Below are 26,411 nucleotides of genomic sequence, written 5' to 3' on the forward strand. Positions count from 1 at the left end.
TTCATTCCTAAATCCAGTGTTTAATAGAAACAACACAGCTGTTTTTTCAGCTACATGTTTTGATCTGCACAGACATGATTAATCTTGTCCATGAAGGCTCACTCTTCATTATTAGATATGATGTCATAATATATGACTATGATACGATTTAATTCTTTATCTAGTATTGTTTATTTATAGCTTACAAATTATGTTAACAAAGTTAAACAATAAAAAATGAGCTAACAAAATACAATATGGGAGCTTTAAATGCTAACTATACATTGAAAAATGAAAAAAATCCTTTAATTAAAATTTAAACATTTTTCAAAAGTGGTGGGTGATAAAAAGATTCTGAGTTAATATTCAATTTCGTCATCAAAAAACAGATTAAAATCGTGTATTGCATGTTAGGAAATAAAAATTATGTTTATCAGTGTTATTTTCTAAGAATATATCATGTGAAATAGTAAAATAATTATATTACTACACTAATAGATTTAACTATTTATAATAGAAATTATTATTTTGTTTTTTTTTTTTACTCTTTGATTGCAAAATAATGTGAAAGAAAATCCTGTATATGTGTGTTAAACTTGAAGTTATCTAATCTCTTACCAAAGTATAAGCTGTATGTGTATGTAAGGATTTGTTAATGAATACTTGTCTGTTTCATATGTCTGTCATAATGAGTTCTCATACTATGAAATTTCCTTTATGCAGCCAGTCTGCTCACATGGTAATTTATTAAAGTCATTGTTTCACCTTCACAAATTTAGTGAAGCGACAAACAAGAGTTAGGCTACATTTCCCTGTTTGTATTCCTTACACTTCATTAAAGTACATGGAAAAGTTAATAAATATTTATCCCCTCCCTCCCCATTACAAATATATAATAAGTAAAAATTGACTGGAATGTTAAAATTTAGTTCCATAAAATAATTGAATTGTTTATGTTTCATTCTGTGTTATGTTCCAGATTTGTAGAGACATTAATTTTTCCATTTGAATATGTCTGCTGGTCAGTTGGTACCACTTGACAGGGATCGAGGACCGATGTTAAACAACACAACTATTGGGCCACCAGTTGTTGGTAGTCCAAGTATTATTCCAACATTAATCAATCACTGCCACCATGCTGATATTGAACATGACTATGATGTGATTGTTGCTACTATTTGTGCTATGTATTTGTTGTTTGGAGTTGTCTACTGCCTTTTTGGTAAATAATACATTATTTCAAGTTATGCTCAAAATTGTTAGAACTGTTTATAAAAGTGGAAAAAAAATATATATATATATAACACATTCCCTTCTATATTATCTGGTGAACATTATGTACAGATACACTGAGAGAAGGGTAATGAGTTGGAGTGGTACGTTTCTCCCCCTGTAATTGGAGAACAATTTCACCAATATTGATGAAATTATTTGAAACAGTTTTTTTTTATTGTGCAAGTGACTGAACATGAAGATTTGAAAAACCTGAAAATGGTAGACACCATTTTTTCCATGCTAAGAAAAAAAGATAATTTGGCACTTATCAAGCAGAATATTAAATCAATGAATTAGAAATATCATTACACAAGGGTAGTCTTGAAAGAAAGTTTTGTTGTAAAAGTATTACGTTTAATTTGTTTTTTCTTTTTTTTAATATTAAAAGTACACACACCTTGTCTACTTGTCTGTATTATGTCAACATTTGAAGCATTTATTTTTGCAATTCATGTGGTTCAAATACTGTCTTCATACTCATTCCCCGCCATTTCCATAACTACTGCTTGAGAACTGTCAAGTCATCATCATTTACATATGTTTGTCGCACAAATGCTTTCAGCTTATGGAAGTCATTTGACCTAAATCCAGAGTGCACAGTAGATGACTGACAACATCTCATTAAAATTTTATCCAGCAAACAAATTATCATAGCTGTAAATTTTTTAAGCACATATTATACAATGACACAACACCCTTTGTCAGCTGCCCCTGATGTTGATTTTTCTGTAATACAGTATACTTCCAGAGTGTTTTACAAGTTGACTTGTGATTGTCATAACTTCTACCATGAAGCGAATCATCAAAAACCATACTTATTTCAAAATATTGTGGCTATCAACTTGTGTGGACAGATTTTACCTGCACATTTATAGTTTCGTTTGGTGATGTAGAGATACCATCTAATGACAGGTGTTTTCCCTACAGAGTGCTGTGATTTTGAATTAGCCACGAGTTCTAGATGGTATTTCATTTTGAAAATAATAAATATACTTGTACTCAAATTTCACATCAATTGTCATATTCATTTAAAACTGAAAATCCTGTATAAATAACCATAGGGAAAAGCAGCAGATAAACATATGCAGACTGTTTATAAAAACCATTTCAAGAATTCAGGGGATGGTCCCCCACATCTAAATAAAGAATAAACTTTATATCAACATATGTAGAAAAATGCTTTGTTTACTGGCTAACAGCCATTTTGTATTTTTAACAGAAAAATTATTTCTCAGGAACGGTTATAATAACGAGCTGAAATTTAATATATATTGCTAGGGTACTTAGTGATTTTTACTTGAATAAAAACAATGAACCTGGTCTCTTAATCCATTTCAAAATGGCAGCCATATAAACTTTTTAATTGTTAATATCTTTGCAATAGCTGGTTTATTTAAATGTTATGTTATATAAAAAAATATTAAGTGTTTTATGACAAAGAAAGTAACACCTTATTGATTCACATCAGTTCATAAATAACAAACTTACAACAAAAGTTCTTAATGTGAGACTAGATTAAAAAACCACTTTTAATTTCCTCTTGAATGAAATTAAATAATTTGTCACAATCTCAATTGGAATAATTTTATTAATGTCATGTTATAAATTATAGTAATTTAATAATATTGAAAATATAATAAATAATATTAATATTGGAAAATAATTTACATTACATGTTTTTCGCTTAATGTACAGACACTGGTTATTAAAACATTTTTTTTTAAATAATAAATTATCATATCAGATAATAAAACATTAATGTGCCCCTGTGATTGGGACACATTACATAGTTTTGTGATTTTTTCACTGGGGCACTATATTTTTGAATATAATATAATAGTAGACCCATGTTAAGGATTGGAGAACATAAAGAATTGTTCCAAGAAAGATAGACATATCATGAACCTTAAACCATCGAAAAAATGTTTGACCCTCAAGAGTTCAAGAAAAGAGATAAACATTTAAATGTAATTACAGAAAACTTTCAGAAAAATATTTTTAATACATTTAATATCTAAAAGGCTATTAGATATTCCTCTCCCTTGTTATTCCAGTAGCCAGTAATGAAGTTCTGCATAATTTTTAAGTAAGTTTTCCAGCTATATAATTCAGGTTTATTATGGATAATTTTTAAAACTGTTGTATCCATTATTTATTTTTTTAAATATTATTAGGTAATATTTTAATTTCTCAATTTTTTAATATTTATAATTAGTCCATTTGTTCCATTTTCTAAATTGTAATTTTTGTCTTTACAAATCAATTATATGTGCCCACTCTTTATACAGTATATTTTTTTATCATGTCTCGTATAGAGGTTAACTTTTGAGATGTAGGTAATGTTAGATTATGATTTTTAAGATGTTTTTTTACCTTGGTAAATGGAGGGAAATGTGCATTTTTTCAATGCTTTATCTGATCCTTTGGTAAAAGTCTGAGGAGAGGTTATTTTGCTAAATTTTGATCCAATTCTTTGTATACATTGTTAATGGTTTCTCTAGTAAAACCAATGAACTCAATTGTGCCCCAATTTCCTTTACTAAGCTTCCTGACCAAGTGAACACCCAGTTTTCCCTATAAATCATTGCATTAAAAGCTGGCATCGTATGCTGGACAGTATGAAAAGGATAGTTTGTGATAAATTTGTCATGTGAATACTTTTTCTGTACATATCAAAAGTTATTTTGTTATCTTTATAAATTAATTTTAGACACAAAATTTTTTAAAACTATTTACTTTCAGTTTAATAATTAAATTTTAATTTTGAATTTAGATTAAGCAGTAAATAAAATTTAAAAAATAGAAATTGAAATTGCCTTCTTGTTTTACATTTTAAATAATTTCTTTTAAATATTTTCCTTCTAGCCACCAAGGCAGTCCTTGTAAAGTAGCAGTATATTGAAATGAATTTATCAAGTTATGTTCATATTGTTTTTGTGGTCAAAATATTAATTTGACATAAATTTTATACGTACTTGAATTAAAAATCATAAAAATTCTAGCCGTTTTCTAGTTCATTTTTTTCTTCTGGGATCATTATGTAATCAGGTTCTTTTTTTTTTAATTAACAACTTTAACAACACAGTTATGTAAATGATTGAATATGGTCAAACCATAGCAAGGTATTTGTCAAGCTTTCTTACAGTAATGCATTTATGATTTTTTATTTTTTTTACAGGTTACAGGTGTTTCAAGGCAGTTATGTTTCTAACTGGCTTTATTTTTGGTTCAGTTGTTATATATTTAATCTGTATACAAGATAGAATGATGATGCCAGCATACGGTAATGCAGGTATTGGTTATTTTCTATTATATATTTATTTCAAAGTATTTAGTGTTAGATCGATATCTACACATCATTCTGTTAACAGTAGTTTAATTTTCTTGTTATAATTCTTCTTTGTATTTGATGCTGCTTAATAAGAATAATAATGATTCTTTTTTTTCTTTTCTTTTGTTTATCTGCTTTATAGCAGACATTCTTTAATTTCAAACAAATATTTAACAAAATATTTTAAATCTTTAATTTCAGCATAAATTTGAACAGAATAAAGTTTTTTTAAATATTAAAAAAAAAAACACTATTTATTTTATTCTGTGTTGTTCCAGTATATTTCATTCTGAAAATTTTAACAAAAAGATTGTCCTTAACTCAAATAGATAAAAGAAAGAATTATTTCCAAGCAGAATCAAAAAATAAAGGTAGTTCTAAGATATAGGAATCAGTAAATTGATTTATTTCAGGTTCAATACAGTTGAAATAAAATTGTAATTTGTAAATTTGTAATGCAGTATGTCTTTTTTTACTTCTCAAATAAAACTATCTTATCTGAAAAAAATTATGGAGACCACAGAATGAATGTTAAAAACCTTAAAATTACCATTTTTCTTCTTCCAGATAAATTGTTATCTGGTTATATTTTAATTCTAGTTACCACAGGAAAATTATGCTTCCATCCCCTTTTTTAATGAGAGATTATTTCTTCCACAAGCAAGAAAAATTTTATTCACTGCAAAAAAACACTTGATTCTTAACTTTTGAGAAAATGCTGAGAATTTTCACCCATTTAGAGAAGAAAATATATAAATAAAACATGAAGATCATCAAAGTTTAATCTGTTTACACAAATTAATAATTTTAATAAATTGAAAGATACAATTAGGAAACCAGATCTAATGTAAATTTTTATAGCATATTGGTGGATATTAAGAATAACTAACCAAAATATCAGATTTGATTGATGAAGAAATATCAGAAGATATGATTTAAGAAAACAAGGACAAAAGCTTTAGTCACGATGAAAATGAAAATAAAGAAATTTCTACATTATTACTGAATCGTGCTTCCATTACATAATCCTTTAGAAAGAGTATAAGATGTCAGACAAGATTAATATGTGTAGTGTGTTCTTGCAGTTAATTATATTCAGTTGTAGCAGGTGAAAAACATTTTCATAACTTTTATATAGTATTTTGTCATAAAATTATCCTATATTTAAAAAATGAGTATATTCCATTTAGAAAGAAATCCTGTTTAGATGCACATCTTACTTCAAAATTTTAGAGTGTATAAAGCTTAAAATGGAACATATGAAATGAGGTTGGCAATATAAAATGGATTGATACTTTTTTTTATTAATTAGGTGAAACCTTTTTTAGCCACACTCAGAAACAGAATGTAGAATGAACAAATGATAGAAACTATCAAAAAATTACATAAAAAATTTTCAGAAGTGAACAAATGTGGTTTAAAACTTATCTAGAAGACTATTCAACTTTTTTGGCCAAATGTTTACATTTTGGCCTTGACATATGCCTTTTTTCAAATTCCCTCTATACACTTAAGAAAATGTCCAATGGGGGTTATTTTATCGAAAAATACAAATTTTATGAAAATTTTTAAATAAAAAAAAATTTAAAGAAGATACAAAGTACAGCCAATTGGTCGTAAAAAACAAATGAACATAAAAAACTAAATTTATTACCAATTTAACATGTGAAGCATATCATTTTTATTTTTCTGTGAAGCCAATATTGTTTTCTAGACTCTTTACTGACAAAAGATTTTGTTCTTGTGCCATTCATTAAAATATATTGTTGTAGATTTGCTAGTTCATTCCTGCTGTTTTTAATCTCCCAGTTTCCTAAAATCAAATCAATGAAAATGAAGCATGTGGAAGTGATTAAGTCCAAGGTTTGGAATGAAAGGAGAAATGATGAAAATTTTCCCATCATAATAGCCAATCTTCAGAACAGTGTATCAGTGTGTACAGGGCCAGCCCTAGTGTTTTTGCCACCGTAGGGAAACCCAAAAATTGCCATTCCCCCAAGCTTCAAAAAAACTTAAAATTTTTCAAAAAATAGTGTTATAAAAGTACCATGTTAACCAGAAAACCTACATACAGTTGAATTAAGGCAATAATACTAATACAGCGTTACACAATATTGTTTTATTGAAAAACAAAATTTACACTTTTAACAACAATGAACGTACAAACTAAAACTAATACCTACTATTTTCAGAGATAATTAAATATACTTTTAAAACAATAAACAAAACTAGTGCAATAATTTTATTGTAATAATAAATAGTAAATAATATTATTTTCTAGATTCAAGCAATCAAAATATATTTTTGTGGTTTGTATTAATTTTTTTTACGCTCTAGTTCAGATGGTTTTGCAACTCCTAAATTTTACCGCCATAAGCAGTTGCTTACCGCCTACAACTGGCCCTGGTGTATGTTGTCTTAACTGAAAACAATTCCTGATACCTTACCACATCATCAGTCATGAATGGCCCACTCCAGTTTAGATTCATATTACATATCTTCTGCAGTTGCTATTCTCTGATATGGGAACAGAAGCCGTTTCACCTTTCTTGTTATGATCTAAAGATGTATATACTTTTGGACATGATTCTTTTAGAGCATCAGCCAATATTTTTCAGTCCTATCATTCACACTGTTTATTGCTGTCTAATTTTTCAGTAACAGTTTTTGTGCACAGTAAATTTTACTGTCTCAAATTTCCATTACAAGAATACATCATGAAGTATCAGTTTTCTACATCTTTTACAAAACATGTTTAACTATCTCATACTGCTGAACACTGCTTTCACTTTGTCATGATACTGTAAAGAAACTATTCTCATCAATTTTTTGTTTTCATTTTTAAAAATCTGTCATTACTGTGGATATAACTACTATCACCTTTGCGAGCTTACTTCCAAATTAAAAAAAAAGAAAATTTAATTTGAAAAGCTCATTCACAAAACAATTCAAATTAAGGGGGGAACAACGAAAAAATGTACTAGGGCTATGTAGTCTGATCACATGTATATTATTAAAATTAAAAAAATAATTAACATTAACAATACAAGAAAATAATTTTTTTAACATTAGTTAAACATATTATTTATATCAGAATTATATGGAATCATATATTTTTGAATCATATCTATATGGAATCATAGAAAACACATTTCCACACTACTCGTCTGTCATATTTAAAAAAATATATAAAATAAAGTAATTAACATTCACAATACAAGATAATAATTTGTTTTAACGTAAGTTAAACATATTATTTATATCAGAATTATATGGAATCATATATTTTGAATCATATCATTAATTTTTCTCTTCATATACATAAGGATACTTTCCTGCACATATAAAAATAATGATGACCTCGCATCGAATACACCTATTTACCCAGTCTCACTGTCCTGTCTCATCAAACCAAGAACACATCACCACTTCCGTGCGAGCCAACTCAAAACACGTCTCCACTCCATGACTGCTAAATTCACACTAGCCCGGAAATAAAGAATGTCAGTCTGGTTTCCCCTGCCAGACGCCCGTTCGTATTTATGCACGTACACACTTTTTTCTGAGAATGTATATGCTCACACCAGTCCACGATGACATCACCGTCTGGCTATCCAGACCATGTTAGACATCAAAAAACAAAGTTATGTAATACAATTTCTTATCAAACTAATTACGTTTATTTAACTATTAAAATAATATAATACTATTGCCTATTTTCTGTTTTTAATATCAGCTAAGCCAAATGAATATTAAAACTACCTTTTTAAATATTGAAACTTTTTTCTTTATGACATAATATATATTGTTCGTAACCAACAAAATTTAGAATGGTTACACCTTCATCATGATTTTGATGATGATGTTCTTCATAATTGATCTTTTCATTCCAATATCTGAAATTACTATAGCTCATAAAATTCAGACCATAGTTCTCATAACTTTTCTTGTGAATTTCTGTAGAGTTGTTGTTCGTTACAATAAGAATGAAATTACAACTTGTATGTTAGAGAAGGTAAAATTATTTTATTTTTGAAATTATTGTAAATTGGTCATATTTATTTACCATTTGTTTCTAAAAGATACATTTTAAGAGTATTTCACAAATTCGTTAATATTGTGGCTTGATGAAGTTCAGTCTGAAATGTTGTATAATTTAATTTAATTAATTACATTGAATATATACATTAATTTCAACAAAAGTATTACACAACAATAAAAACCATTTTCCCTTTGTGATTCATTTTTCCACTCTTCCTGATCCATGTTATTTAGTGCCAGGTGCCACTCCACCACAATTTCCTAAATTCAAAATCCCAATTATCAGTTGGCCTTCTTTTATTCTTCAACCCTAGTGGGCTACAGTTAGCTTCTTAGCCCATCACCTTTTCAGCTGCAATCTCCCCACATTCTTTCTCTAATTACTCTCCCAACATCCTCTATTGTTTTCTCTTTTATCCGCTCTTTAGTTTTAATAATTCCTTGTGATGCCTTGCATCAGTCTACACATTGATTTTTATTCAATTCTGAATTTATTTATTACCTTACCCTTTAGTGACCATGTTCACATCTGTAGATGAACACTGGACTCACACATACATGCACATTTTCCACAGTTTATTATCAGAGTAAATCACAGAATTAGACAAGATATTTATTTTATATTTGATTAGCTCTTTATTATTCTTTGAAATTCTTCAATATGCCTTGTTCTTGCAGTATTCTTACCAAAAATACAAAAACTTTCCACCTTTTCTAACTCTTGTCCATGCTACTGTCACCACTGTTATTAAATTTTTTTCCTTTTTTTAAATTAATCTCTAATCTTATTTTCTTTCTTTTTACCAAATGCTATGACAGTCCTTTAATTTTAATTACATTCTTTCCAATAAGCACAGTGCAGTTAGCAAATTTTTTACCCTTTATACGCGTGGTATAAAATTATGAAATTTGCTGTAATACTTAATTTCATTTTTTCTTTTATTTTAATTTCTTTAAGTTAATTGTTTTACTTAAATTTGCAGGTCTGGTAGTTCATTAAAACAAATTTTACTTTTTAAATTTTTTATTATTAGTCCCACTAATAATAATAATATGTAAAATAATAATTATTATTGTTATTAAAATAATAATATATAAATAAAAAATAATATGTAAATTTTTTGATGTGATAAAAATTACAGTTTATAAAACAAATTTTAGTCTATATTATAAACAAATATTATAAAATAAGAAAACGGAAAAGTTACAAAAGTAAAAAAGTCACATTAAATTGAGCTGAGTATGATATACTTCGAAGCATTCGTCTGGGTGGAGAGCTGGCGTGGCTTCACATGTCTTGCACAGATATATAGTTTCTTTCCTCAATCCTTTCGTCAAACACACCACAAATCTTGCTGCTGATTGTTTTTCTCATTTCTTTATAAAATGTGTTTTTCCATCCAGTCTTTTCTTCACGAGGTCCTTTGGATGGTCGTCGACGACGTCTTGAAGATGGATGAGCCCTTACTCTATCAGCTACTAGAGATTGCATTAAACTCTTTATGAAAGCGAAGTGGCTTAGAGGTTTTTTCTGGTTGTCTTTTTGCAATTGTTTTTTACAATAAATAGGAGTTTATTATACAGACCTCCAAAAAATCATTTTCCGATACCACTTTTTCGTTCTTCTCATGAACTGGTAAGAGGAGATAAAATGATCGCTTCGATCTACTGCCCCCATATGTTTTGTGTAATCCAAAACAACATTGGGTTTTGAAACTGATAGATGATTAGGCCATTTGCTAGCTACATTAGTCATGTCTGACTTGCTGCCCTTCCCACAATTACTAAGTATGTGCACTACTCTCTTATCTTTTCATGAGCAACTAAAATATTTCCTTTCCTTTGAATGGTAATGTCTCCTTTCTTCATTTTTTTTGTTGAAGCTTTTAGGTTAGGTGGCATTTCTTTCCTCGTTGGCATTACTGTGCCAGTGAGGAATGTGTTTTGTTGCAATAATTCATTGGCTAATTCAGGGCTCGTATAATACCTGTCAGTATATACATACAATCCACTTGTGGGTGCTGAAGGATTTTTCATTATTACAAAGTACTTTTACTATTTGAGAACTTGTGATCCGTGTATAAGATCTTGTTTTCCAAAATATGGAATAAAATCAAAAATATATCCATCACTGTAATCAGATAAAACAAAAAGTTTCATCCCAAATTTTCTTGGCTTCTGAGGGTTGTAAACTTTAAAGCTGACTATCCCCTTGAAAGAAATAGTACTTTCATCTACAGCAACTTTATTACTGGGATTATAAAACAATTTAGTTATTTTTTTACTTGTTCAATAATAGGTTTTATAAGAAAATCTTTCCCCCTTACATCTCCTTGTCCATGTTCACTGTTGAAATGTAAATTCCAAAAAATATTCAAGAATTCAGCCTTTGAAAAACATCTCTATAAAATGGGATTCTAATCTTCCATTTTGCCAAATAATATGACTCGATTTTGGGCAGTGGCATTGTGTACCCATATTTATCACTGTGCCTATAAAAGCTTTTATGTCAGAAACTGACACATCATTCCACTTATTCAGTCTTGAATGTGGAGAAAGCCTTTGTGCTTTTCTCTTGTTTGTAAAAGTATTGGTTTCAGTACAAATTAGATTAAACAGATCGTTGTTAAAAAATAATTCAAAATAATCAATTGGTAATGATTCTGTATCAAAACTTGATGGCAAATTGAGCCCATGATTTATGTTATGAACTGGAACATAAGCAGTTATGTTACAGGAACTTTATGTTACGAACAGTTTATTGACTGTCCAGGATCATTATTTGAAACATTATTCCATTCGCTAATATTAGACCTACCTTTACTATTTGGAAATATTCCCACACTATTATCTTCATCACTACTGTCTTCGTCACTATAATTATGTAAAATATTGTCTTCAAAATCAATAGACTTACTATCGTCCACAATTGCACTTGAAAATGTAGCATCCATCGCACCAGTAACAAAATCATCAAAGTCTCAATCGTCAGGATTCACCATAGTTGTAAATTAACAATCAACACAAACGTAAACAGAAAAAACGCAGAAAACTAAAAACGAATATTGTACATAACACACAATTTATTATGTTATTAATCAGAAAAAATAACAAATAATAAAGAACATAACATCTAAAAACAGTCAAACATGTACGTATCAGCAGTAGAAGTGGAATCACGTTTCTAAAGATTGCTGCAGATATTTCCGCCTAGAGCACTATCAGAACTACCAGATGCGCGCGCAGCAAAACAAAAGAGAAAAAATATGTTAGTATGCGACTAATTTATGGCTTTGGCGCATTGAAAGAAGTTAGCACGGCAACAAAACTTTAAAATAACATTTAATTGCGCCCTAAAAGTTATTTGACGATCTAAAACTACTTCATTATGTAGCTAAATGGGCCAAGCAATATATTCCACTTAGAATGTTTAGAGGTTTGTTTATTTAGTGAAATATTCCGCTTAAAGCATACAAAGGGTTAATGATTGAACCATTCTCCAATTATTCTTTATCCTTTTTCTTCCCAGTTAAATTAATAAAAGACATATTTCAGAAAGTATTGAATAATTTGAAGAATTGAACACATCTTGTTGCAGTCATTCTCTTTATGTATCACCTGGGATAACTTTTTATATTTAACATTTAAAAATTGGATATTTGTATATGTATTTAAAAAGTTTGATATAAATCTGAGAGATTCTCATTTTTTTAAAGTAGTAAATTTAGCTTACTTGCAGTTACTGTCAAAAGTATATTCAAAGTCTATTAGCAGTAGTATTATTAGAAAGTTTCTATACAATAGCTGTCATAATATTTTATAGAGTACAAACAATAAATTGATTGGTTTATAATGCCCTAAATCTTGGCAGTCTCGCTTTTTGAACTGTAGTTTAGTTTTGACTACACTACAGACTGAATCATGCTTCTGAAGGAAAGACATATGTGAGGCAATTAAAATTTATCAGGTTTCTTTTAACAGTGTTGGTGGATATATTTTTAATTCAGTTATTATAAGAAATTAGATTAGTTTTTTAAAATAATGTACATTCCTAAAACTAGAAAAAAAGTAATATTTATGTAGTACAAGGGTCATTCAATTATAAACCAGGATTTGTTTACTTAGCTTTATTAATGTTAGATAAAATTATATAGTTCTACATATTTTCCTTCAACAGAGATACATTTTCTCCACCAGTTAGTTAGCTTCCTGATCCCCTCGTCAAAAAAAACAAAAGGGATGCCCCAACAACAAATTGCGTACGTAATACTCAACTGCGACATCATCTTTGTATCTTTTCCTTCCTAAAGCTTCTTTCAAGAAACAAAACATGTGGAAATCATACAGTGACAAGTCTAGACTGTACAGTGGATGTTTAAGAGTTGTCCAATGAATTTTAACGAGTCTGAGCTGCTGTGTTCTTGCATTGTCATGGAAAAGGAAGATGTTATGAATCAGTTGCCAGTGTCATTTGTTGCAGTGACCAGCTGTGATGTCATCCAACAACTAGCAGTAGTATGCCACATTTACCATTCTTCATTCGTGTAGAAAATCAATAAGCAGTCCACCTTTTGAGTCCCACAACACAGTTGTCAAAACTTTTTCAGTTGACAAGCATTTCTTGGTCTTGAAAGATGCTCCCTTCCTCACTTTTCCAACACTCCATACTTATTCTCTTGCTTTTCAGGGTGTAGTGGTAGACCCACTTTTCATTACAGGTCACAGTTGGTCCAAAAATGCCTGTCATTCTTCCTCAAAGCGATCCTGAAGCCACCGACAGATGTCTTACCAGACATTTCTCTTTACTTCAGTGAGAAGACGTGGACCCACCTTGCCAACACTTTGCTGTATCCAAGAGTGTCTGTCAACACTATATGCACCACTCCCAACACTTATGCCTACCTCTGATGCAATTTCAACGATAGTTATGCACTGAAATTGCAAGGTCACAAACAGTCTGAATGTTGTCATTGACGTTGGTCTGCAGACAATGTTTATGACTTTCTTTCTCTACTGCATCATGGCCATTTCAAAATGTTTTGGCCTAAACACTTATGTTTATGACAGGGAGCATCTGTAAACTGTACCTGGAGTCAGGTCAAAATTCTGGTTTATATTTTAATGACCCTCATATATCATATTGGATTATTTTAACTTCTACAGGTAATATTACTTCAAACTCATGTATTACAACAGTATTGTCGTCATACTGATTATGTTAGAAAAAATTAAACAGTAAGGCTTTGTTTTAGATTACAGTTACAAAAATAAACATAATGTGTTGTAGAATATTATTTATTTTTCTGTAATTTTTCTAAAAAAATAGTGAAAGTTTAAATGTAGAGAAAAGTTTTAATGAGATAGAAAATTTTTAAATTGTAAATTTTAATTAGAGAAGTTTTTGAAACTAAATTGTTTGATGCAGTTCATAATTCTCTGTTTACAATAAATAAGAAAAATAATAATATTTCACCTTTTTTTAGTGTACTATTTAACTTCTATATTTACACAAGATCTGCTGACTACATTTTGATAGACATAATAATATTCATCATTTTTACAGGTGTGGCATTATGTGCTGGATTGTTGTTTGGATTAATAACAATGCTCGTCCAATACGTTGGTTTATTTATGACTGGATTTCATACTGGTCTGTTAGTTGCTGTTGCATCACTCGCTATATCAGACCAAGTGTACAAAACACCTACACTTCTAACTACTACAGCTAGTTTACTGGGATCTGGGATGTTATTTGCTACTCTTAATCTGCACTTCCAAAAAGGTTAGTGTAGTCATTATGGATATTTATTTTTTACTTGATCACTTAATTAATTTAATTGTTTGTTATCTGATACTTCCTAAAAGTCCTTAATGATACAATTGACTTTAACTTTTAATTGTTTGTGCTCCGATTGTTTGTGCTTCCGTGCATTAGTCTGTTTTCTCGGTCATTCGGCGCGAGGCTGGATCTTTTCGGAGAAAAGATCCGAACAAGTGACCAGTTGGCGATGTTGCTGCCGCGAGGTGGGAAGCTGTGCGCTACGGTGGGGAAACTGGTATATAAGCGGCGGTCGATGCTACTGCCAGCCAGTTGCGTTATATGAACTTCCCCGGTCACAATTACCTCGAACCTGGAAACCATATTGATAACGGGCCCCCGGTCGACCTCAATGATCAGATCATGCTTGAGCACGACCACCAATACGAGTCGGCCACAGAACCATATACGTGCAGCTGATAGACAGGCGATCGGCGATTTTGCTGGGGATTTCGCTAGGACTGGAAATTGGCACAGCCTTATCGGTGCTGCTGGTCTTTCAATCAAATATGGCGTGAAATCAGTTACTGGAGTATTATATCCACGAATGTCAGGAAGCTGTTTGTTATCTCATTTAACCAAATTTTCTTCCCTCATTTCAACATATATTGTCATTTATGTAATCTACTGATTTAACTAATTTTTTATTCACATTTGTCATTTTATTAAAAGTACTGAATATATTTGAAGTTATATTCGTTTGCATTTCATAAATGCGTTAACAAGGACCCACCTCTTAAGCAACAAGGCTTGATTGGGAGAAATGTACATTTGCTTCTGGCATTGTTAAGGTTAGGTCTCTTATTGAATTAAAGAAGCTCTTATTTTTAAAGAAGCTGCTGAACTTAATATACTGTGGCCAGCAGTGTATAAAATTTTATTCACAAATTTCAGTGTGAATTATTAACATATTCAATCCCATCGATACAGCAGTACCTGATAGTTTAGTGTATGTTTTTATACAATACAGTTCATTTGCCTATGGACGAAAGGAAAATCTTTGTTTAATACATTAGTACATCATATGGTATTTGCAGTAGATCATTAGGTTCAATTAGTCAGAAATTTGTATATGTAGTTGTTCTTGGTCTGTGGTTTTATTCAAACTTTCCCATTTCCAAGCAATCTGTCTGTTACTAAAGCAGTTCACAAATTCTATTTTGGGAAAGAAGCCCTCAGGAAAACAAAACTTATAAAGGTTTATTACATTTAAAATGAAAGTTTAAATAACATTTTGTTTACTTTAAAATTAATCTAAAAAATCTGTAAAAAGTGATTTGTTTCTTTCTTCCCCTCTAGTTTTCATTTATTTTTGGCTTTAATCTGTTTGCAAGTATGTATGAGCTCTATTCAGGAAATAACTGAACATTTTTAATTAACATATTTAGCAACATACAATTGGCATCATAGTGTTCCGCATAACCTCCTTTGTAACCACATGTTCTTGGATTATTGATAGTCATTTAGTTTTTGTGTTATGATTATTTGAATGCAATGTGTTTAAATGTTAGTGAGTTTTGTAATGTGTGATTTTCAGCAGTAATGATATAACGTAAAATTTTTCGGGAAACGGGTAATCTTTCACAGAAATGTTTCAGCTTTGAAACAAGCTTATGGAGATGATGCTCTGAGTTGTATGCCGTGTTAAAAATTGTTTTCATGATTTAAAAGTGGTCATCAGTCAATTGAAGATGATCCTCAACCAGGAAGGCCTTTGACTTCAACTGATGACTCCCACGTCCAGAAAATCAACGATCTGGTACGTGTAAATTGTCAATTGACTGTCGGAGAACTTGCAGAAGAGGTTAGCATCTCAATTGGAACATGCCATGACATTTTCACTGAAAAATTGAACATGCTTCGAGTTGCAGCAAAGTTTGTTCCTTGTTTGATATCCAAACACCAGAACATTGCATGGACATTGCAGGCAACTCTTGAACTAGACAATGACAATGAAACGTTCATGCAATGTTTTATAACAGGAAATGAATGCTGGGTTTACAGCAACAGCATTAAGACAAAAGTTTAATCATCAAAAAATCGCTACTAACACTTGAAACACATTGCACTCAAATAACAATAACATGAAAACTATAATACTTAATTGAACTCAAATTTTCAAATATTCCTGTTTTTTAAATGCAATTATGTATCAAGTATTGTCTGTATCAAATATTCTAAAGAATATTTTATTGGTTGCTTGGGCATTTAAAAAAATTTTATATACATATAAATAAAATATCCATATTATATACATAAATATATTATGTCTGAGTAGTCACTGCATACCCTTTCCTGCAGTTAACATGTTGCTACTGTTTTGAAAGCCACACAGTGTTTGATTCCTAAGAAATAATTTTTTTACTTCACTTTGTTTCCTTGCACTCTAAAAGTTACATAGGACAACTTCTTGTTTCAATTACAAAGCCAAGGTTGATGTGAGTAGACACAGTTACTGCTTGAGAAGTGGTTGGTGACATATTTCTTGAGTATATGAACAACATATAGAGCAAACAATATCACAAATAATAAATGCATTTTATGAATGCTTTAATTTGGACCCACCTCTTAAAACAACAAGGCTTGATTGAGAGAAATGTGCATTTACTTCTGGCAGGTTAAAGATAGGCCACTTAGTGGGTGAAAGAAGATGGATTTGAATGCAAACATCTGCCGCTGCTGCTGTTTCAGTTGAACAGTCTCCTACTAAATATATTTGTAAACAAGCTGGTGAATTTAATATACAGTGGCCAGCAATGCATGATTATATTAGACTTGAATATGAAACTACTTCAGTCAGCTTTTGTGAATAAATTATTAGATGGAAACATGGAACAGTGGGTTCCAGCTTCCTATACTTTCACGCTTTATCAGTATTATTTCCAAGTGACGTGCATAAGGGTATTGTTTTCTGGTGAATGTACAATTTATCCCAGTTTGTGTGTTAGGATTGTGGTTTTTTTGGGCAAGAGATTCCTTCTTTTTTTTTATTAGCCTGAAAGGAATTCAATCACATGTCATAGTATCATCAATTACTTGTTTAGACCCTTTTTTTAAGAATATGTGAATGGTGGTTCTTAGGCTGATTTATTTTGTGTTTTTATATTTATATGTACAATATATATATATTTTTTTTCTCATTATTGGTATATATATATATATATATATATATAATGAGACTGGTTCAGAAAAACTTTATTTACAATCCAATTAAACATGAACTCTTATCATGTTGGAAATAGTTCCCTTGGGAAGCCACGCAATGCTTCAAATGGTTTTCCCACTCTTCATAGCAGTATTGGAACTCAGAAACTGGAATTTCCTTCAGATGGTCAGGTACATATTTTTTTTTAATGTTTTCTACTGTTCCAAAATAGTGTCCTTTGAGGTGTTTTTTTAAAGTTGGGAACAGGAAAAAGTCGCAGGGATTCAAGTCAGGTGAATAAGGTGGTTGAGGAACTACAGGAATGTTTTTCTTTGCCAAAAACTCATTAATTGAGAGTGCAGTGTGACATGGTGCATTATCATGATGCAGCATCCAATTGTCAGGCAAAAACTCCTTATGGACAATGCCATTACTATCAGACAAACAAATTAGTATGGTTTCAATTTGCTCATTTCTGCTTTTATGGGATGTGGTGAGTTTGAAGTGTGCCACACCTTGATTTGTTGTTTTCTTTCTGGGTCTTACTCAAACATCCAAGATTCATCACCAGTAATAACATTTTTTTAGAAAATCAGGATCAGTTTCAATTCATCCTAGAAGATCACGGCACACAATTTAATTATTAATGACATAAAATTAGTTTGAACTCATTTATGTAACTTTTGTTTTTATTTCATAGAAGTAGTAATACTAGTAATGTACTATAATTCTAAATATGCACTCTACTTAATCTGAAATTCAACAGTTTACTTAGTATAAAATTTAATTACTTTATAACTTTGGTACTATTCATCAGAGTTTTGGTTTAAATACATCAAATTATTTGATGAAGTATCATTTTATGCTAATACGAAACTTAGCAATAATTCATAAGGAAATGTTTCATTTAAGTTATAAATCATGTAGATTAATTTATCATTAAAATAGTTTTTTGAATAACCCATTTTGGCTAAGTAATTGACTGTTCTTTTCAAATTTTGGAATGGTTGGCACATTTTTATAGATACATTGTTAATTAAACATTTTTTTTAATAAAAATGATGGGGAGTGACCTTTAACCAAATTCATCTAAATTTGTTGAATTGATTATGAAAACTTGTAACAAGTTGACTGATTCACTCTTGTATTAATGACAATTGCAAGAAGCCATGAAACTATATTGTAAGGCTAATGAGATTATAAATTTGGTTAGATGATGTACATGACTAAATTAAAATTTTAATGTATATGTAAATTTTTTTTCAGGTTTGACTGTTGTAGGTACAAGTATGTATGGTGCAGCTATAATGGCAGGTGGTACTGATTATTTTGTGGAAAATTTACTGATGGTGAAATGGTTATGGGGTCGTATTACCACAGTAAAGAAATCAAGAGGAGCTGGTGGAGGAGTTGTCGGTATGCAGCATATGGTTGGTTCTGGTGGTAGTGATCACATTATACCACATGATAATGATGAACAGTTAACTTGTTGGTTTAGCTGGTTGATATTATCATTTTGGCCTTCAATGTTTATTCTAGGATTAATAGTTCAGTTTGCTATAACTGGTCGGGGAATTCACCATCAACAAAGTAAGTACTCTTTCTTTGATTTAACGGTTGAGTTTTATTAAATGATAATTTACAAGGAGTTTTTTAAACTTCTAATGGAATGGCCTGCTTCCTGATTATCTTTGTGGATCTATCCAGTAACATTTCTTGAAAAACTAATTCACAATCACAATTATGTAAAATATTTCATCAAACTATCAAAACATGTAAATTTGTTGGAGGAAATTTTTACAGGGTTTTAACAACATACTGGCCTTCTTTACTTGCTCTAGTATTTTGCCATTATCTTATTTCTAATAAATTTTCTATTAAAAATCATAGTACATTCTTCATTAATTGAATCCCTATTTACTAGCTCCTGTAAAATTTTATACAACTTTACTTAGACAGCCAGTCACATAACCATAATGGTTATTGTATTATACCATTGGATAAGCAATTTAAAAAGTTTAAATTTTTAAAACATTCATATTAAATTTAAAAAATCTATAAATTCATTTTAAAACTTTTATTCAGACATACTGCTACTTAAGAAATGTATTATCTATAAAAATGAAAGAACATGCACTGAGAAATTGATTTTCAGCAATAGTCTAATAATAATTAGAATAATTAAAAATGGTCATTAACATTTTTCATGAAAGTTTTGAAATTAAAAAAAAAACTTTTCATTTATTCAATTGAATTGGTTTATTTTCCAACTTAAGTATACTGTTTGATATGGTTGAATATTACATATTTCTTAAAAAAAAAAAAGTAATAAAACTTGAAAGGTACGGTAATGGAAAAATTGAATGGAAACAGTTCTTTCCTACCTTATCATTATATACTTTTCATTATTATTGAAAATAACTTAAAGAGCATCTGGATGCTGTTCAGTAGGATTTTATTCCTCTTCAGCCTAGTGTCATCTTTCCTATATTTAGCATCATTATTTTAACTTTCATTAATGATTTACTATAATTAGTTATTATACCATCCTGACCTCCGTAGAGGAAGAACTTGCCTTGTGATGATCCTGGTCACCACATCACCCCCTCTGTTCCTAGCCCTGATGGGCTGTACTGGAGGTTATCTTTTAGATGTTCTATTTGCCTTCGTATGACTTTTTCTAACCACAACCACCTACCATAACTTACAACCCTCAACTATCAAATTAACCGATTCTTTATGGAGGTCTTGTCATTATATGATGACTGTATGAGTGATATTTTTTTGTGCTTATGAAAATTTAATAAATTAGCTCGTAGTAAATATAATGATTCTAATAAATTTAATTAAAACCATTAATAAATTGTTATATAACTTTAAGTAGAATGGAAGTAATTAAATTTTGTATATAATAATGGTTACTGAACTTAAAATATCATCAATAAATAATTTATATTTGTAGACTGTCCAATTTAGCTAATTCCTGAGTGTGTTAATTTTTAAGGTATTAAGTATGGAAGTCATATGCATTGACTATGTTCAAAATTTAATAGTAATAATAATATGTATAAAATTATTTTTTTTTTTTTTACAATATGCACTGTATATCTAGACTAGTCTCCTGAGAAATTTTCAGAGTGGAATGAATTGGCCTTCTTCAATCCTTTTTTATTTTTGATAAATTACTAGTCTCTGTAAAAAAAAAAAAACTTATAATTTTGATAAGCAGAGCAACAATTATAATAATTGTTAGAGTAATAAGTTCTCAATTCCTTAGTTTAGGATGGGAATTTTGGACTGTATTTTCATATTAATCATGTTGAACTGGCCATCACTCTTCCAGCTTTTTATTTTTAAAAGCTGGAGAAATATTTAGATGATTCAAAACTCAATCTATGATGTAAATTTGGAATAAAGAGAAACATAAAATGTGAAGATAATGATAATAAAATACTGTAAAAAAATATTTATTCATTGGCCTCTACTGTAAGTGTCACAGAAGAAGAACTTAAGAATTAAAAAGATTTCAGTTAAAAAGATTTTAAGCTTCTGACTTAGACTGATAAACTGATCTTACTATGCAGTCTGGTAAGTTCATATATATATATATATATATATATATATATATATATATATATATATATATATCTTAATCTTGGTCTTCAATCTGACTGAAGGTTTTTTTTTAGTTTCTATGTCTACTAATGTATAACTTTTTAATTCATTTTATTTTTAGTGTTGCCAATAAAACATCGTCATCACAACAGTAATAATATTCACAGAATGAAAGTACGAACACGAGAACAGCGGGCTGAACTTCATCAGAAAAAATATCGTTATCTCTATCAAGTTCGTACTGCACATGGTGATGTCATAAGTCAGGTATTTAAATATTTTTCTAAGTCCGTACTACGTTTTATTAACCTAAATTAAATAGGGCATCTAAGTATTTAATTTATAGTGATCCTTATCTGGACCAGTGGTTCCCAAATTGTGTGCGTGTCCTGGTGAGCCATGACTTCCTCACAGAGATGCTGCAAAACTTTACCCAATCTTCATAGTTTTATTTACATTTTTAGCTCAATTTCATAGAACATGACATCTATTGAAGCTGATGCAGTTCACTTAAATATTGTATGCAGAAGCCTCTGTAAATGTTTACTTGATGACGTTACACTAGTTTTTCAATTGTTTTAATAGTTTCTTGAATTTGCTGGTATTTTATATTTGTATATAAATAAATGTCAATTTCGCCTGGTTTTAATGTTGAATTAGTTTTTGGAAATTGTATGAACTGAATATTCTTGTGATCAAGTTAAGTGAAGTGTTTGAAGTATTTTTTTATGTATGCGTTTTTAAAATAGATTGGTTTTTACTTAACAGCAATAAGCATTGTAAGTGAAAATAAACAAACCATATTTTCGAGTCAGTGGCAATAACGTGAAGAAGCGTAAAAATTGAAAATATTATGATAGTTATTTAGACTTAAGTTTATATCAAACATTTGTGACAAAGTGAGTCCAGAATGTGTTCTGCGTGTGAAAGTCTTGGCACCGAAGTGCATGCTACCAAGTAAGTTGAAACGCCATTTAGAAACCACTCCTCCCAGCATAGTTAGTAAATCTTGTAATTAGTTTAACAAGAAGCTAAGAGATAAATCAGTAAAAGGGAACTTTTTATAAGCAGGTATTGGACCCAAGCAATGCTTTGCTAGATTCTTATTAGGTAGCACATTGGTTCACAAAGTGTAAGAAACTCTGTACAATTGCAGAACTTATTATAGTAGTTGTAAATATGGTGAAAACATTATGATCAGTGAGTATACTGAAAAACTGTTTTAAACGGTTAGCTTTGTTCAATTATTGCATAAGGTGCAGCATACAGCATGTAGCAGAGGACCTCAATGAGGTCCTCTTTTTTTTAATTGAAAAATTAAAAGGGAAGGAATTTGGTTTGCAGCTAAATAAATCCAGAGATAATAATGATGCTCAATTGATTTGCTATGTATTTTTTATAGGTGGCAGTAACATTGTAGAAATTTTCTTCTGCAGAAGTATCACTATTAGTGCAAAGACCTTAAGACTTATTCAAGATCCTTGATGCTTTTATATCCGAAAACAGTTTGGAGTAAACTAAGTGCATTGGTATCTATACTGATACAGTTTCTATGTTCAGCTGTTATGATGGATTCCAGTTTTATTCAAAGCAAAGCCCCTGAAACACTGTGGACCCACTTCGTTATTCACAGACAAGCACTTATATCAAAATACTTGAATCCTACATTGAACGGGTCTTAGTATATATTGTAATATACTTGTATTTGTAGACTTTATAAAAAATAACTCGCCATTGGAAGAAAACTTTTTCAAAAATCTTTTGTGTGGATATGGGATCCAAACACATCTCTTTTATTATACTACAGCATTCCACACTGGTTTTCTTATGTTAATGTATTGTCTTATACGTTTGAACTGTGACAAGAAAAAATATTTTTCTTAAAGAGGAACAGTAGTATACCAGACATTTTGTAAATGAAGATTTTTTGATTAAATTAGCATATCTATGTGACGCTTTTGAAAAGCTGAATGTGCAAGTTTTTCCTCTGGAAGAAAGCAATTTGCACGTTTTAGGTGGATTAAGAAAATTTTAGCTTTTATAAAAAGACGAAAGCTTTGGAAAAGACAAGTGAATGAAGATAGAGGCAAGGAATGTTTCCCTTTGTTGCAACAGTTGTTGATCTCCAATGGAATTGATTTCTCTCAAAGTATGAAATTTGTTTCTGAAGAATACTTATCACCTGCTTTGAGAAATATTTTCAAAATGATAATATTGATAAATTTGCATGGATTCAAGATTAATTTGTTGTTGCTGCTGCAGAAGAAGAGAAGTTGATTGTGTTGTCTTGTAAAGTAAAATTTAGCAGCATGGAATTAACTGAATTTTGGATGTCAGTAAAAGATGAATATCTGTTCTTTAAGTGGTAAAGCTCAGAGAATTTTAGTTATATTTGCAACATTTTATTTGTGCAAATCTGGGTTTCTAAGAATTTCTGTAATAAAAGTGAATATCATGGAAAAATCAATGTGGAGAAGTAGATAAGGGTGGCTTTGTCTAGTTTAATTTCACATTTGAGAAAATGTGCAGTGATCAACAGGTTCATCCATCCACTCCTTTAATTATTATATAGTTGAATTTTTTTATTTTTTTTTTACCTGATGAATTATTAATTCACTGCAAAAGCTTACAGAGAATTTTGTACAAATAAGCTTCATTTCCATATGAAATGGAATTTTGTAGCACATAAAAAATACCATGCTTGTCCTGGATTCGAACCCGGATCCCCAGGTGAAAGGCTGAGACGCTACCACTCTACCATAGCGTTAAACAATTTGTTCAGTTATAAATTTTTTTGATGCAAGCCAGATTTCTTCCCTTTTAACTTTTCAATTAATTAATTGTTGAGATCCTCCACTGTAAGTTGTATTCTTTACCTGATTGTGTTATTGGACAGAGTTACTTGTTGAAAATAGTTTTTCAGTATACTCATCTATCATAATGTTCACCATTTTTACAGCTAGTAGAATGAATTCTTCTGCAAAGTTGTATAGAACTTCTTAAATTTTGCAAACCAATGTGCAACCTGGTAAGAATCTAGCAAAACATTGGTTGGTTCAGATGCTTGCTTTATTTTTACCTATCACTTGCAAAACATTATTGGCTGTTTCACAAAGAGTGCTTTTTAGAATTTGACATATGGTTTCTTGGGAAAATCTGGATTCATCAAGGGAAGCAAGAATCGAAAAAGTTAGGAAACAACTGGTCTGCCTTTTGTTCAAAATTATAACCTGAAAATATTGTCTTCCTTCATGAGAATTCATTTAACATTTTGACTGTTTTGTTTAATTTCAGAAATTTGATAAACTAAACAACACTAAAACAACTACTAAACAATACTAAACAACAGTTTTAAAACATAGTATTCAGTTTTGTTTTAAAAAACTGTTAAACCTATTAATTCGATTAGTTGAACTGTTATGCTATTTGATAAGTAAAATTGATGAGAAAGCCCAATCCCTCTCGATAAAAAAGCGTGAGGAAAATTAAATGATGAGACTTGTAGTAGTAAAATTGATGTGTAGCCTATGTAGGCACAGCTTCATTCAACATATTACTACATAAAAAAGATAACTTGCTATTAATAATGATCTCAAGACATGGCAGTGCATTAAATTGTCATATCCTTTTCCCAGATAATTTATTGCAGTTTAATACACATACATAAACAAGTAAATTTGTTACAGAATTATGTTCAAGCATTGCAACGAAAGGTTGTTGGTACTGGTAACTGTGGAAGTGGTGGTATGACTGGTGCAGAGAGTTCAACTTTGCAATCAGATGCTACACATTTAACAATATTACCGCCTGAACAGCAACACCATTTGTATCATCCTGATGATAATGAAGATGATGACCATCACCATGATGATTTACAACATGTACAGCATTCAAGATCACATGTGCACCATTACCGATAGTAATGTGATAAACATTTTATATTTTTCTTGTTTAAAAAACTATCATTCATTAGTAAATAATTACTGTAATACTTATTGTTTAAGGGTATCATAATTAGCCATTAGTTTAGAAGGGATGTAGCCAAAATCTTCACTTTTATTATTATTATTTTTTACATTGAAAAAAATAAAATAATTATTTAATTTACAGTTTGTGATATAACAACTTACTGATTGTGTTTTTCTCATTCCCCAAATGAATGATGATTAACATTAAGCTATTCTTTTTTATAAATAAATGGCAAATAATAAATCATCTGCCCTAGGGTTATATCAACCGAGAGCCATTACCGTATCATCTTCTGCATCATAGCAGAAGATGATATCAGACTTTAAAAAAATTTTTTTTTTTTAAGTTTGTTTAATATTAATACTTTAGTATAAATTATTTACACTGTAAATCCAGCAAAGTAAGCAGCTTATAATATTTAATCTGTTAACAATTTGGCACACCATCAAATTATTTAATTTATTTAAGCTCACAGTCATGTCAAGTTTTATTTTAAGTAGGAGTTTCAGTTGTGTGAGAGATTGAAAATGTTGTAAAAACCTTGAAATCATACAAATGACATTGCAAGCATAAGTGATAAGTAATAAAGCATTGAGAATTTATGATATGGAAGAATAAGAAGATGAATATGACACAACATTGTAAAATGATGCAGTCTTTTCTCTATACATGTAATGCATTGTCCTTCTCTGCTAACACCTAAACAAAAAGAGTATGACGGCTTATCATGAATTCATATAAACAGTAACTAATCATTGCATTATTTTTATTTTATGAGGCCTATGAAAGATAAACTCTGTGGAACAGAATTTAGCTTCTTATTCTCTATTAAAATAAAAATCTGGAAAATTTTAAAAATATTACTCTCTGATTTCTTATGACCCATTTAAAACAAGAAAATAATGGCATTCCTTTTTATTTTGTAAGTTTTTTCAGTTTGATTTGTTTATGAATAAAATTTATACTGCATAAACATCACAATTTTTATGGGGCTAATATTTTTTTTAATATAAAAAACTTTTCTTTTTTTTGGATACTGAACTATATAAATAACGGCTATGAACACCAATTGTAAATATGTAAGATTTGTTTTTTAATCACAGTTTGAAGTTTATTAGTATACAACATACAAAGTCTAATAAAGTTGATGCAAAGTTTAATAAAGTTGATTGGATGCCTATGAATAAACACTAAAAAGAAAGCACATTTAAATATATGACACAGGGAGCACACCTCAC

General features: G+C 29.9%; 1 protein-coding gene across 2 annotated transcripts in view; it reads left to right on the forward strand.

Annotated features, from left to right (window-relative positions):
- Positions 1–26,411, forward strand: part of LOC142318868 (transmembrane protein 198) — a 78,178-nt gene that overhangs the window by 27,801 nt on the left and 23,966 nt on the right. The window contains exons 2-7 of one of the 2 annotated variants that reach the window (XM_075355444.1): positions 959–1,201; positions 4,433–4,546; positions 14,190–14,408; positions 18,856–19,179; positions 21,326–21,471; positions 24,891–25,123. In XM_075355444.1, coding sequence (XP_075211559.1) covers positions 991–1,201; positions 4,433–4,546; positions 14,190–14,408; positions 18,856–19,179; positions 21,326–21,471; positions 24,891–25,123 — 1,247 coding nt within the window. In that variant the 5' untranslated portion in view covers positions 959–990. Of the gene's footprint in view, positions 1–958; positions 1,202–4,432; positions 4,547–14,189; positions 14,409–18,855; positions 19,180–21,325; positions 21,472–24,890; positions 25,129–26,411 lie in introns of both variants that reach the window. The other variant, XM_075355445.1, reaches the window with a different exon arrangement.

This window comes from Lycorma delicatula, chromosome 2 (assembly GCF_047948215.1).
Source record: "Lycorma delicatula isolate Av1 chromosome 2, ASM4794821v1, whole genome shotgun sequence".
Taxonomy (NCBI): domain Eukaryota; kingdom Metazoa; phylum Arthropoda; class Insecta; order Hemiptera; family Fulgoridae; genus Lycorma; species Lycorma delicatula.